Source organism: Rissa tridactyla, chromosome 9, assembly GCF_028500815.1.
Source record: "Rissa tridactyla isolate bRisTri1 chromosome 9, bRisTri1.patW.cur.20221130, whole genome shotgun sequence".
In the NCBI taxonomy this organism is placed as follows: domain Eukaryota; kingdom Metazoa; phylum Chordata; class Aves; order Charadriiformes; family Laridae; genus Rissa; species Rissa tridactyla.
This window is the reverse complement of record NC_071474.1, coordinates 40310714-40326031: the sequence shown is the minus strand read 5'-3', so window position 1 is coordinate 40326031 and position 15318 is coordinate 40310714. Positions and strand designations below refer to the sequence as shown.

General features: G+C 36.9%; 1 protein-coding gene across 4 annotated transcripts in view; it reads left to right on the top strand.

Moving 5' to 3' along the window:
- MTM1 (myotubularin 1) overlaps window positions 1-15318 on the top strand; it is a 46319-nt gene that overhangs the window by 21494 nt on the left and 9507 nt on the right. For all 4 annotated transcript variants that reach the window (XM_054215497.1, XM_054215496.1, XM_054215494.1 and 1 more), the window contains 5 exons: window positions 6095-6178; window positions 7397-7546; window positions 9375-9563; window positions 12974-13159; window positions 14178-14384. In XM_054215497.1, coding sequence (XP_054071472.1) covers window positions 6095-6178; window positions 7397-7546; window positions 9375-9563; window positions 12974-13159; window positions 14178-14384 — 816 coding nt within the window. The remainder of the gene's footprint in view (window positions 1-6094; window positions 6179-7396; window positions 7547-9374; window positions 9564-12973; window positions 13160-14177; window positions 14385-15318) is intronic.

Here is a 15318-nt window from a genome sequence, read left to right as displayed (position 1 = left end):
GTCCTGTGTGCTTACTTCCAGAATCTAATTCTTGTCTCTCTCCAGTTTGAGCATAGGTTGGGTTCAGATCTCCTTGAATAAATATCATAATGTAAAATCTGATAGCTCATCTGACTGACAGCTTAGTTGATAGGGAACAAAGAGCTGCTGTCCATAATCCTCTGTTGCATTTGCAAACTTGTGCTAATTGAAAGAAAATTGTTGCTGAAAGTGTTTTTAAAGAAGTTTTTTTTCAAAAAAACAAAACAAAAACCCCAAACCACTCAAAATTAAATGTTTGTGGTACCCGCAAAAAATGAGATATATTTAGCCTCTGTAGTTTAGTTTCTGCATAACAGCTGCTTCACTTCCTGATCTTATCTTGAAACTACACATCATCATTTTTACAAGATTATTCACCGCCGTAATACCTGCATGATATGTATTTATTTCTAACCATGATAGCTCTGTCTGTTTTGACACTGGTAGTCGTGCTGTCTGACTTTGACCTCTCCCAGTGTAGCTAGCTATCCTGGTCATGTAAAATCTCTGAGAGTCAGATCATGCCAGTGTTGCTATTGGATCTACAAAGATGGTTTTATGTCGCAGTGAGGCCTGGTGTCAGGTGCCTGTCTGATGGAGCACTTGATTTTGCAAAAAACATCTTGACTTCAGGCTTCATTCTGAATGCAATAATGGTGTAAGGTTACCATATTTGCAAATGATCAGAGGTTAATTATGTAAATACTACAATGTCTGATCTTAGTTTTTAGTTGAACAGGTAAGACTTAAATGGCTGAGTTGTAGTAATGGCATATTAAAGGCAGGGATAATTATATCTTTATTTTTAAGCACACTGGGAAACTGGCAGCCTCTTCACTGAGTAAAAGCTTAGTGATTTATAATATATGAAAAGCATAAACTGGTGAGTTAGAAAAAACAATTTACTTTCTTTGCAGGTATGTAACACCTTGTTCGAGTTTTTCTGCTTTCGTCTTTCATAATGCATAAAGATTGGTCAAATATTTAATAAATCCTATATATGGTACGTGTTCTACTTGTACATGAGCATATATTTATGTACTGTGATTCTGTAAATAGAGTAAATATATATTTGTAAATATATCGCCTGCCGAACTGTATCGTCAGATTGCAGCTGCGCTCTCCTTTATCTCGCAGAACTACATTGTCTTGTGAGCAAGTGGTGTATCGCATATTATTTTTGTGTTCAGAATGGTAATGATAAATTGAATGTTGAAGGCAAGCACTTAGTCTGTAGGAGTACTGAAAAAGAGACTTTGTGTGTTGAAATTGCAGCTTACCACCTGCAAGGAAGTAAACAGAATTATTTGCATAGTGAAGCATAAAAAGTAACTTGCCAAAAATGTTAGAAGATTTGAAAGCCTTGTTAAAGTGAAGTAGTAGCCTTCTGCTTCAAGTGGAGAAGTAGTCTTCTGCTTTTAGACTATGGAGCGTTTCAGGAGCTGGCCTCACTCCTCTCAGCACTGAGACCAGCTAGCCAAAAGCCATTAGAAAGCATAAATTCATCTTAAATTATATTGATTACTAGTTTTATCTCACATCTTGGATTCGAAGTGGGATAGTTGCAATCTCTTCCAGTGTACTGACTATATCTGTCCTAGGTTTGATAGAGATTAGTGCAACATGTCTGATGGAAGCCCATCAGTTCCTATTAGTCTATCAACCAAAAATCAGTTTAAAATTTTTTTTAGCCTGCCATAGGAAAAAGAAAGAAGAAATCAAGGAAAGTATTAAAGAGGTATAAAATAAAAAAAAAACAACAACAAATTACCACTCAGAAAACTTACAGGGTGCAAGGCTTCTGACTCATCAGTACCTGTAGTTGGTAAAAACAAGTAAGACTTATCATACATTAGCTAAGTTTAATTTGCAAAAGCAAATTAAAGCCTCTTTGCATAGAATGGAGGATAGGGATTTCACTGCAGATCCATAGTCTATAGCTGGTCATGTAGTTTGCTTCTTCAACCTTCTTCTGCCCTGCGCACCCTGAGGGATACAAATGCCCACCTATCTGGCCCATACTAAATGCTTATGGGCAGTGAAGGGACTTCTCTGTTTTCATCCTGCCACGAGAGGTGTGTGTATGTGAGAGGCACTAATATGAAGGAACCCGTATCCGCAAAAAGCTAAGCCATGTATTTTTACTAAGATAGCACCTCTCAAATCTTTTGTGAAGTGATGTGAGAACCTGTGCAGAATACATTGTAAATGGCATCATTTCGTCTTCTGTCCCCTTTGCCTGCTGCACTGTAGAATTGCATTCAGATTATGTGCACTGCAATGTGAAAGCTTTGGCAATGTTAAGTTAATCAAGAGATACAGATACAAACATACTGCTTTTAATTTGTAAGCTTGGGTTATTTAGGACACAAGTGGAAATATGTGGGTCTTTACTGCAGATGTGAAGCTTACCTGAGCTGTAACAAACTCCTCTGGGTTCTAAATGTGTATTTGTCACATTGATTTGTTCACTATAATAGGGTTTATCAACTTAGTGCATCAGAGTAATAAAAGGCCCCATTAGACAAAAAATGTATTATTCAATAGAAATTACTTCACATTACTTTTATTTATTAGAAACAAAATGTGGTAGAGCAATGTACAAATGTGTGCTAAATATGGCTTGTACTGACACAAGCAAGAAAATACAATTGTATCCAAGCATATCTCTTATGTTTGCGTATCTGCATGATTCTTAGTATTAAAATGATTATAAATGTGGGTTGCTTGTTACACTGAAGTTAAACTGTAGTTTGAAATTAAATAGAACTGTATGAAATTAGTATTAATGGATACGGAGTGTTTTAAATGCGTGTTCTCAAACTCTGACTTTCCTGCTGTCTCACGTTGGAATACAGAGACGGATACAAATTATACTTTCATCTAATGAGCTGCTTAAGTGGAGGTGAATGTACGAAAATCTTAAGTTGAGAAATTACTTTAAACTGTATATTGTTGAATGGCACCATGCTACGATTGTCAGGGTGGAAAAGGAAGCATTTTTACTCTTTGGAATGGCTTTATATATTGCTTTGTATATTTTGTGGTGAGAGATGGGCCTAAGGTAGGGGTCGGGGTGTTTCTGTATTTCAGACTGTAGCATTTAGCCTGGACTGAAGTTTGGGCCATCTTCACAAAATATTTTAGGACTTGATATTTCAGCTCTGAAGTGAAAGGCCGTTGGAGGTGGTGGGGGCGGGATTCAGATCTTTAATCTCTTGTGTACAATGAGTAGGACTTTCAGTAGTAACCAGATCGTGTAGTCTGTACACAATGTGCACATATAAATGTGCGTATATAAATTTTTGTTATAATTTAGTCTACTCTTGCTGAAGAAAAATAATTTTTAGTCTTCAGGTTTTTAGATACTGTTCATCTTTAAATACTCTTCTTGTTAGGAGTATACTTCAAGAGTTTTCTCTGAATAGATCATACAAAGATCCATACACTTGCTCATTCATTGTAGTGTTCTGTTATTTGTTAGTCTTCAGATTTTTGCTGGTTAATCCATGCTACTAATGATTCTTTTCTTGAGCAATACCAGAAGAATTTGCGCTACCTGGAATGTCAACAGAGCTGATGAAGCTTAATTGTCAGCTTTAATAGTTGTGGGTTGTGTGACTTGAAAGCTTTTGTAGCTGCTGTGGTAAAGCTGCTGTAGCTAAGCGTTTTAAATGGAATGTGCTGTACATAGTAGGACACTGTTCTTTTGGAAAGGATTCTGTCCACCCCTTCCTCATGCATAGTAAGTTTAGCCCCATTTTTTTAAAATGTGAAAACAAAATATACTTTTCCATCTGATTTATTGTGGATTATTTTGTGAGTGACACGAGCAGCATAGCTGCCATTTGTTTATTTCTACTTTGGAGCAGCACCTTTTTTTTTTTCTGTAAAATCTTCTATGTAACAGCTATGACAGTGCACTGTAATAAACTCATGTATTTTAGTTATCAAGGCTTAAGTTGGGTAATCTTTAAGTTCTCACCAGGAAACTTGCAGTAAGTAGCAATTTAAATAAATAACATATTCCTGCCTTTGAGACATCTTTTACATGATCTGTTAGGATTCCAGTGTTTCTGTTTCCTCCTGTTATAAGATTCTCCTTTGTCTTTTTGGTTCCGTGGTGAATTCTTAGCATAGTTGCTCTTCAGGATATGGCAAATTCCTTTGGGGAGGAGGGGATGGTTCTCGCCTGTAGCTATTTATTAATAGTTCAGCAAATCAGTTGCATCTACTGCAACTTAGATAGTGGTATTCCTGTTTTGCTGTATTCCTGCTTTGCAGTTAAAACAACCAACCAACCTTTTTCAGTTTTTCTGCTTAGCTTCTGATATTTGCATCTACTTCTATTAGAGTGTTTTTTTTTCTGATGCAGTTGACGTCCACCTCGTTCCTTTTTCCTTCTTCATCTCTCCCTCCATCCCACTTGATAGCACTTCACTTAGTTGAAAGAATCTGTAATGTTTACGTACACTGAAGGCCTCCGCTTTTAAAAATGGTGAAGACATTGAGAAAGCACAACTTGGAAATGAATTGTTTATTTCTGCAAACTTGCCAAATAATGTACTTGCTTTAAAATACTGATTTAATTTAAAATTCCAGTTTCTAAAACTAGTGGGATAAAGTATCTTGTGTGAGCAGTAACGTTCTTTCAAAATACTTGTCTATTTGTAATAAATACATGAGGAGAAAAACTCCTCCTTTTGGACAGATTCAATTTAGTGTTTTGATTAGAGCTGTTTACTTTTTAAACCATCGTAACATATTAGGCTAAACAGAATTGCCTTGGGCCATTAGTGTCTGCCTTCATAAGATCTGAAGAAACCTCCACCTGGGCGTATGGTGCACTTAAGAATTCAGAATCGCCTTACCTCTGTAGATGTAATCATGCACCTGAGAACCATGATTATTTTTTTCTTGCTTGCCAGGTTTTCTGCATTTCTGCTTAGTTCAGGTCTGTGCCTGTGAAAATGATGTAGATTTGGGATGTTCGGTTTAGCATTCATTTTCTTCTTTTAATGTCTTTGAATAGGTAGGAGACTTTCAGGGTTTTTTTGTTACAAATGAGCTATGATGGGCTCTTGAATGCTTTCTGCTCTGGCTGCTGTTGCTCAGTTAGCTCCGGACAACGCATTCTCTTCTGCGTTTTCTTTTTTTTTTTTTTTTTTTTTTTTTTGAAACAACTTAGTTTCATGCTCCAGTTGGCATCCAAAGAATTCGTAAGCCACCAAAATCAATTTTCTCAATGAAGGAGATTCCTAAAATAAACGTTACTTTTGCTTTCATCATAAACGGTAAAAAGAAACCAAGGACAAAAGAGGTTAGTTAGGTAATACAGCCCACTTGGAGCTGGTTGAAAGGAGAAGGAAGCAAAAAGGTATGAGGAAGTTGTCAGAATCCTGGGTGAGGATGCTGTCTTGTATAAATGAGTCTTGAGAGTGAGCAACAAAGCAATAGAAAAGGAGGTAGTGTAACCTTGCTGACAGCGTATTTTGTTTCATTTTTAATGACAACTGTTTAACTTCCATGGAGTTTTACAGTACACCTTATTTCTGTTAGTAAGGATCAATTGAGATAGGGGTACAGGAAGAAGACTGCTTCCTAATGCTATGAATAGCAATTAAAACCTTTTTCCACTTTCAGTTTAGCATCTAATATTTTATGTAGTAATTGCAGCTGTACGTATTAGAGAAATTTTGGTGAGAAGACAGTGGTTTATTTCGTGAGGTAATGAAATATGGTAAATAAGCTGATACAAACTATTTTAAAACATTTCAACCGCCTGACAGTAAAAATATCCAGCTATTTAAGCTTTGTAATTTTTATTATTTAGTCATTTCTTGTTTTAACTGTTGTCACATATTCATTATTTCATTAGCAGATCTGTATTGTTTATTACTTCTTGCTCTTTGCTTTACAGACTTATAAATATCAGATCTAAATGGAGAGAGGGGGTTGGCATGGAAAAGTCAGTCCTATTTTGTGGTGGACATTAGCGAATAACTGCTGATGAGCCCTCATATTTGCCATTTTCAGTGAGTTTGGTGTAATAAGCTTTCTTTACATCCTACAGCTTTTTTTTGCATTTGCAAATGAAGAAAAGTTTTCTGAAAATGGATGGATGGTGTACAATCCAATGTCTGAATACAGGAGACAAGTGAGTTATTAAAGTTGCAGTTGCCTGATGGTTTCATCTCTGACAATTTACATAGAGGAATTATTGTTTGTACATTTCTCTTGTCAGCCCTTTTGGCGGGGGGGCACTAAGAATGGGGGGAGATGGAAATAGCACTTGAAAAATGTAACGAAAAGAAAAAGCACTGGAACCTTTAAAAATATAAAATGTAGTCTTTCCTCTTTGAGGGAAGTTTTAAATGTGCCACTGTTGAGTGAGCAGGGGGTGGGGAGAATGTGCCAAATATGTAACTACGGTGTCCTAAATATAGATTTGATTTGGTCTTTGATTTGTTCTCCTTCTTCCTGAAGTGAAGAAAAAAAAAAAGACATCTTATTTTAGAAGCACCGTTCCTTTACAGAAGTTATTTATATGTCTGACAGTATTCTGCCTTGCTTTTTAGGTGATTTTGGAAAAATGTCAATGAAATAAGATGATGTATTTAATTTTAAAATGTCTTTTAGACAATTTATTTTTGCTTTAAATATGACTTTTTTTTAAAAAAAAATTAAATAGCAAACAATAAGGACTTCCTTGGATTATTTTTTTTCCCTCCATATTTTTTTGGTTCACGGTTTAGAGGCTCAAGACCCAAACAAGGTAAAATACAAACACCCACACAAATGCCACTGTGTGTGTGCGGAGGGCCTCTCGGCCTTTCTCAGTTTCCTGGCTGCTCTTTGTAAAATGCGTTACTGAGCAGACTGCAACTAAAAGTTGTTGTTTCTCAGTAAGAAAGCTGCCCTGAATCTTATTTTTAACCTGAAGGTAGTATCAGGCTACAGGGAAGAGATGAGACCTCCTCCCCCCGTCTTCTCAGAACCATAGTCTCTTTTCAGCAGGCAAAATGGAAAGGCAGAGCTTTGAGGGAGAAGAGAGTGCAATTTTCTTTCCTCAATTAAAGAAATACATCTACTAGTTTTAATCATTGTTTTGAAACTTGTTGTAAGAATAGAATTGTGTATGTGGGAGTACAGGAGAGAGCTATGCAGTTGTTTAAGGCTGTGAATCCATCAGCAATGAGCTGTTTTGTGTGGTCTTGTAATCTTTTTTTCTTCTATTGTTTTGAAACAGTACTGTAGTTAGGTTAAATTGGGAGGTTGTTGCCACCATGTGGCCATAATGTCATGTAAAATTCAAGCGCAGAATTACTATTTGTACAGACGAAAATACATTGAAAAACTTTGTGTTACATTTTAGGGACTGCCTAATGAACGGTGGCGAGTAACTTTTATTAATGAACATTACGGACTGTGTGATACATATCCATCGCTCTTAGTGGTGCCATATAATGCAACAGATGATGACCTCAAGAAAGTTGCTGCCTTTAGGTCCCGAAATAGAATCCCGGTGAGTATCATGTGATGAAAGTTACTTTATAGTGTAGCTAGTTTTAAGTATGCATCCAAACAACTTTTTGATGAACACGACCCAGAGGATGATTTTTTTTTTTTTTTGGAAACGGTTACAGCAAAATAATTTTGATTGGCTGGCAGTTTTTACTGCTTGAAACTAGTGTCTTCGCCAAGCCAAATTTTCTTTTTTTCCCCCACAACAATCACCCATTCCAACTTTGTTAGTTTTAACTTGACTTTTCTAGTAACAACTGCCAGCGTTGCAGATTCCCTTTTCTTAATGAAGTATGAGCCTTAGACTGACATCTGTACTAGTTTGTTTGACTATTGTTGGATGCACGTAAAAGGTGATAGCAAATGTTATCCTCCTGTAAGCAAACAGTGTGGCATTTAAACATAGTTCCAATGGTCAAGCCTAAAATAAGACCTCATGCATAGTCTCTGTAGTGAATTTTTGGGCTTCTTCGTCCTTTAAATTGGGCTGTGTGGTTTAAGATAAACCCATTTGACTTTTTGGCTCTATTTCTGTAACTGAAATTCTTTGAGGTAATATAATTTTTACTTATCAGCTCTTAACACTATAGAAAACTGTAATTTCTCTCTCAATACAATCTGTTTTAACTAATATTTCAATTTGGCAAACTTGTAAGAGGTGCTAGATTCTTAGTATCAGAAAGCTGCCTTAAATCTCAGTTAATTTCAAACAGATGCAAAACTCAATATGATAAATATTTATTAGATACGGTATTTACTGACAGTAAATCTACCACATATACACACATATATATATGTATAATATACAAGATGTATAAAATATATATGTTAAAATATGTAGTGTGTGCATATAGTTCTTATAACCTAGCTGTATCTTCTCTGTCATCTCAATTCATGACAGGGCTTTTGTATGCCTGTACAGTGAGAGTCATTTCCTTGTAATAGTAACTTTATTCTCGTCAGGAAATAACCAATCATACTCACCACGCACACGCTGACAGGTCTCATTTCTACATCTACAACTAAGGGTTGTATTTCAGGAGCGAATACTTTCTGAGGATTTCTTTTTTTAATTCTGGTGTTCTTTCACTCTGTAACCCACAACTTTCAGACTGGGTGGAATACTGTTTCTTAATATTTTTCAATGATGAAGCTGGAGTTTTTACCCGCTTCTTGGGCTGCTTATCTTCAATCTCACACTGCAGTCTGTTCCCTAGGTAGCCTACTATCTCTTGTTTGTGGAAGTCCCCTGTGGCTCAGAACAACAACAAAGGCAGCGTGCACTCTGCTCCAGTGCCTCCTCTTTGTAAAGAGGGCTGAGGAACAAAATGCACTTTAAAGATTAGAAGGGGAAACATTCAGGATACTGCAGAAAAATTCAACTTTCCTTCTTTATCCAAAAAAAGGGAAAAGTTTTTCTTGTAGAATTGGAGCATCTTAGTCACAGTTTCTACAATGAATTAATCCTTCTGAATTGTTTATTAGTTTCAGCAGGCATTGCTATATTTGTCTCCAGTTTGCTTTTCAGAATTATTTGTGCAACCTAAGACTTGTAGGAAAAAATTAAAGTACACTGGGTTATATAGGTAAGTATAATTTCAGTAAGAGTTAAATATGTAAGAGAATGAACTCTTGTAAAGATTATTATTATTAAATTTTATGAAACTAAAGTGAAGCAGTTGAGATGTCTGGAGATTATCTTTTGAAGAAATTAAATAAAAAGTGTTAATTTTCATGTTATCTATTTTAAAGAATGTAACTATAAAATTTAAGTTATGTTTTTTTAATAAAAATGTATTTCTTCTAATGTGTTTTTGACATGTGATTAGGTTCTGTCATGGATTCATCCAGAGACTCAAGCTGTTATTATGCGCTGCAGTCAGCCCCTTGTTGGAATGAGTGGCAAGAGGAATAAAGATGATGAAAGATATCTCGATATCATCAGGGAGGCTAATGGGCAAATCTCGAAACTGACCATCTATGATGCTAGGCCCAATGTCAATGCAGTTGCAAACAAGGTAACCAGATGCTTAATAGTCTTACTTGTGAAGGGGCGTGGGGAAGAGACTTAGCTTGAAGTTTTCTGTGTGGAGGTTTTGGGGAACAGTAGTAATTTTAACGTAGATACATTTACATAATAAAATATATATTTACATAATCACGTACTGAGGCTCAAGGCCATGAAAGGACCTTAGTGCCTGAAGTAGGTCATAAGGAGGGTTTCGGGACCACATGTGGATTTCCAGACACACTTTACCCTGTCTGTTATCAGTCAAGCACAGATCTCAGCACGGACTGAAATCAGATATGACTGCACTCTGCACTGTGAGGCGGATGTAGGCAGAGCTCTGTAGAGCATGTCCTCTGTTGGAATGACATGCCACCTCTGTGCAAGCCACAGCTCTGCTTCATATCCTCTGGGAAAATTTTGTCCTGGAAAGGCTGTGTGCATAAAGCCAAGCCCACTGATAGGCATCCTTTGTTTGGTTCTTCCAAACCATTACAATAACCACTTCAGACCTGTCCAGGCATCCAGCAAATAAAGTGATGAATAAGGTTAATTTGGGGATTTACACTCTGAACAGCAGCATGGGTAGGATCTTGGATACCTAGATACCTATTCTTCCCTAGGTGCCTGTGGTTAGTAAGTGCAGTGACAGAAGTAGTGTTTCCATCTGACAAAGTGACCACTTCTTCTGTGATCAAAGCCTAAATGGGATCAGAATCATAGAACAGCCCAGATGGGAAGAGACCTCGAAAGATCATCTGGTCCAACCTTTAAAGAAGAAAAGGTGTCCCTGTGCCTTGATTTCCCCTCTACCACCACCACCCCGCACCCCACCAAGTCTGGTGAGGACCAGATTGTTCAGGCATACATGAGATAATGCCAGTCACAGTGTGTCAGCGTTGCATTTGGCACAGAGCACAGCAGACTCTATGGAGCACGGATGTGCTCCATGTTTATATGAAAAGCCTAGGTAGGGAGAGGCAGTGAAGGACACAAGTTTAATGCTTTCGTCATATGAGAATGTACCAGCTTCTCTCCCTCCATGTCTAGGGTAGTCCCTTACCCACTGAACTTCAGGCACAAATGAAGTGGACGTGCTCTTCAGTACTTAGGAGTGAAGTTGTGTGTCTGCACAGCAAAGAGCGTAAGAGATAGGAGCTCAAGAGGGTTTGAGATCGTAGTGACACAATGAGTGTGCTTGTCTGGGAGCAAAGGAATTCTAGCTTCTGAATGGTTTTTTGGCACAAAGTGGACGCTAATTTGGTGGAATGAGTCCTTTTCAATGTTTCTGCTGAAAGGAATATGAAATGGTAAAACTTGTTTGCCTTTAGGAGGTTTATGTGTAACAAATGTTAAGTTGCTTCAGAATTCAAGAGGGATGATCATGTTAGTGTTTTGCTTTGTGTAACTTAAACATGCACATCTGTACCTTTACAGCCCTCTTCTCTGTAATAGAGAATGTACTTTATTAAGCAAGAAATAAGGTGCTTTTCTGTGTATAACATATATTCTTTCAGACGCTCTATCCTAGGGGCTGTTTGACTAGGTTTTAATCCAATGATTTGTATTTTGAGGGTCTGCCTCAATCGCTTATATTTTACTCTACAAATTGCATTATCCTCTGCACACTGAATTTTTATGGGTGAACAAAACACATAATCCTTCTGTTTGCCTTGTAGAAGGAATGCCAATTCTTACATTAACTTAAATTTTTCCCCAGTTCTTGGACAAACTCAAATTTTTACTCCGTTTGTTTCGAAGGTGTATTATGGCCAAACTTTATATGCACATACTTATTGAAGTATGAAGCACAGTTTTCAGCTTTTTAAAATGGTCTATGTCTTTCACCCATGTGTTTTAATTAACTGCTGATATCGCTGAATATGAAATACTCAATCATAGCAGTAAAAGCAATAGGGTGCATTTCTGGATCTGAGGGACAGTGACATACAGAGTGCAAGCCAGTGTTGATCAGCACTGAAGAAAGTTTTCTTGAGCAGCTGTGCAGATTAGCGTAAGCAAAAATCTTGGGCTACGCTACTCATGCATTCCTGTGTTCTTTGTACATAGGTCAAGACCACGCAGTCAGTAGGAGCTGCAGCAGCCCTGATGCTAAAATTACGATCATTCCTCACCAGGACTGCATAATACTCAAAGGAAAGAGAAAAATACAATCATTACTTCGTTTAGCGCAGAGCCTGACAGCTCTGAGAATACCCCCACATCTGAGGCAGGAGATAGAGAGCATAGAATAGAGATACTGTGCTACTGGCAGAAGTGCTGGTGGTACTAATGGGAAAAGGCTGTAATGTCCTTTAGGTTGTTGTCTGATGTGTAGGTGGTGGCTGTAATGACTTATAAAGGCAAAATTTATTTATCACAATTCATGGCATGTTTCTGCTGGCTGCAGGAAAGGCTGTGATTTTGCAGCTATCTTCGGAAAACCTCATCAGTGGTACTGTGTCCTAAAATATGTGTGGTTTTCCGCTTCCATTTGTGACCAGGCACATCCTCTGCTGTGGTGGTGCTTAAATGTTTTGAGAGAGCAGCAGTAGAATAGACTTTCTACTTACGTGGCTCTTTAATTTCTTAACGATCTAAATACATGTTCAGGCTTCAGCAATAAAATTTAATGTTAGAAAAGTTACTTTAAACTTTAATGTTGTTATTAATTTACTACTTGGAGGCAGAATCTAAGGTTCTTGAACTTAATTCTTAAATGAAACATAGTTTATTCTTAACTGGACTCTTAATTTTACTTGGCCAAACATATTATAATTTTTATCTATTTAAATACCAGTTCAACTTTAGAAGTAAATAACTAGGCAGTTTAAGCACAGTGAAGATTTACTTTTTTTTTGGTGGGAAGTTTGCACTGGTAAAAAGATTTGCTTTCTTTTGAATTAGCGGTGTAAAGAAACAGACGATTCCTTTTGACTGAATTTCTTTCTAGTTGGTACAGAAACAAATAAATGAGCGATTTTATTCCCTGGAAGTGGTGATCTAGTATGTTATGAGTAATTGCTGTTTTGTGTGATGTAGTGTACATTTTAATTTAACCTTTATAATCTGTCTGGAAAGTAAGTTGATTTCTCTTATATTCAGAATTATGAGTTTGTTTAATCCTTGGCAGGAAAAGTGAACATAGATGAAGAAAAAAATATTGACATTGTGATGTCAGTTGGTCAATGAAAATCTATTTCCATCATGAATCTCAAAAGTAATGGGGAAGGTACAAATGTCGTTTTATTCGCAAAGCATCCTGAGTCCTGACTAATGTGATGCTGGCCGACTGTCCCTTACCTGGCTAGTTCAATCCTATTCGAAGGTCTCAGGCCCAACAGTACAAACAGCCTTTAAGTGTTAATCTAAAGTAATTAATTTATTAAATGAAGTTAATTTTAGATCTCTTGTTTGTAGGCAACGGGGGGAGGATATGAAGGTGAAGATGCGTATCCCAACGCAGAACTTTTCTTCTTGGACATTCATAATATTCATGTCATGCGGGAATCTTTGAAGAAGTTGAAGGACATTGTTTATCCTAATGTGGAAGAATCACACTGGTTGTCGAGTCTAGAATCAACCCATTGGTTGGAACATATAAAGGTAATGTTTTGCGTTTGAAATAATGTTTGTCCAAATCTGTTGTGTCAGACTTGCTTTCTCTGCTAGACTTGGCGGTAGTCCTCATACAGAACGCATCGAACTACTTGAATTACAAAAACAGCATCACTGGATGTGAGCTTTTTGCGAACTAGCCTTAGAGTAGTTATGAGATATCATTACTAAGTAACAGTAGGTGAAATTCAATGTTTGTCTGCCTCAAGTCAAATGTCAGTCTTTAATAGAGGAATGCAGTGTTAGTCTGATTGTCTTTACGTGTATGAGAACTGATTTATTTTGGTTTCTAGCAATACAGGACTACAGATCACTGTCATTGTGAAAGATAAGTAATTACTTTAGTTGTCAGTATGTATGTGATTTCTATTTTGTGAATTATGGTTTTGTAAATCTTGTAAATTTTTGTAATTTTCATCTTGTAGCACAAATAACACAAACTGGTAATTCACCAGTGTTCTTACTAGTTGACCTTTGAACCTTTTGCCTTAAGTACAGCTGTGCAAAAGTAGTTAGAGTATTATGTAGTGAATCCTACTTAATAAAAATTTCATTTTAAGTTAATATTTGGAAAATAAGCATAATAGAAGGGTACAAGTTCCCTTTTCCAACAACTGAGATATTTCAATAATTTATTTCAAAGAAAAGAGCCAAATGAAATACAGAATTTTTAGAGTATTTCCTATGGTAAATCCTTTCCTTACTTAAAAAAGCTGCTTATGTTCTTCAGTTTATCAAGGTTACTGTCTTCTGCCCCATTTTTTAAGAATCTGCTGTGAGATGAATTAGATCTTACTAAGGCATTAGGGAACCAATCTGTTTATTTTTCTACAAGAAATTTACTTGATCTCCTAGAAAATTATTTTCCAATTAATTACACTGTGCTCTTTAGGTCTTTTAATGGAAACAGTATCAACTTAGATACTGTGTAGATACAAAGAAATCAATTTGTTAGAATGATAACACTAATCTTCTGTGTTGTTTGATGCCTGTTCCTCTTTGCTAGCTTGTCTTGACAGGAGCTATTCAAGTGGCAGACAAGGTATCCTCGGGAAGGAGCTCGGTGTTGGTTCACTGCAGCGATGGCTGGGACCGGACAGCACAGCTGACGTCGCTGGCCATGTTGATGCTAGACAGCTACTACAGGACAATTGAAGGCTTTGAAGTTCTGGTGCAAAAAGAGTGGATAAGCTTTGGACACAAATTTGCTTCGGTAAGAATTAGAAGATAATTGTAAGGACTGTGCAACATTAACATTCTAGAATGCTTTTAATGTTAAACTACTCATGTGTCAAGGTTTGATAATTCCAAAGCAATGACAATAATTATGATTTAAAACGTTTCCAGGTAAATCTGAGCGGAGCTTTTGGTTTTGGACCTGTTTGGTTAATATTTTTTTGCTGTTTTTCTCCGAGAACTCATATTTTGTCCTTTAAACCCTTTTAAAAATGCAGAATTGCTAGGGTTACTGTGGTTACTGGGCAAAGAAAATGAGAAGGCAGAACAATAATGTCCTCCCAGACTTCTCAGAAGATGATCAAATAAGGTTGGGACATGAGGCTTCTCCCTCACCCTACCTTTGGACTATTTTGAATGTCATGAGAGGCAGATGTATGAGTCTGGCCAACATCTTTTAAGTGATGTTTTGAATTCTTCTTCCCAAATGTTCTTAACTTGTCATAATAGCTCTCAAGAGGCTGTCACTGGTAATGCTGCCTCTAGTTCTCTTCAGTTGTCTTCTGGGTGCTTAGAAGTTTGAGTAGAAATTGTCTATAGCAAGTTCTTAATATCCTTATCCATGTATAATGCAAAGTCAAGGGTGTTTGTGTCAGGAAACTTTTCAGAGTCTTAGTGGAACTTCTCTTAAATTTAGCAGGTAACCAGTTAACCAGGAAATGTCTGAGGAACCTGGAGAAGCAGAATAGGTTGCCAGGGAGAGTGTGTTGGGATATGTAATTATAAAACATAAGTTGGGAGCTTTACAACAGTGTTACTTGTTGATGCTGAACCTTGTAATTCACAGTAAGAAGCTTCCACACCTTCAGTAGAAGTTGTTTGCACAGTTTGTCCCTAGTGGAATATTCTAACAATATTACTTAATATTGCTAAAATTGGGAAAACAGGCAATCTGGAAAAATCAAGAAATG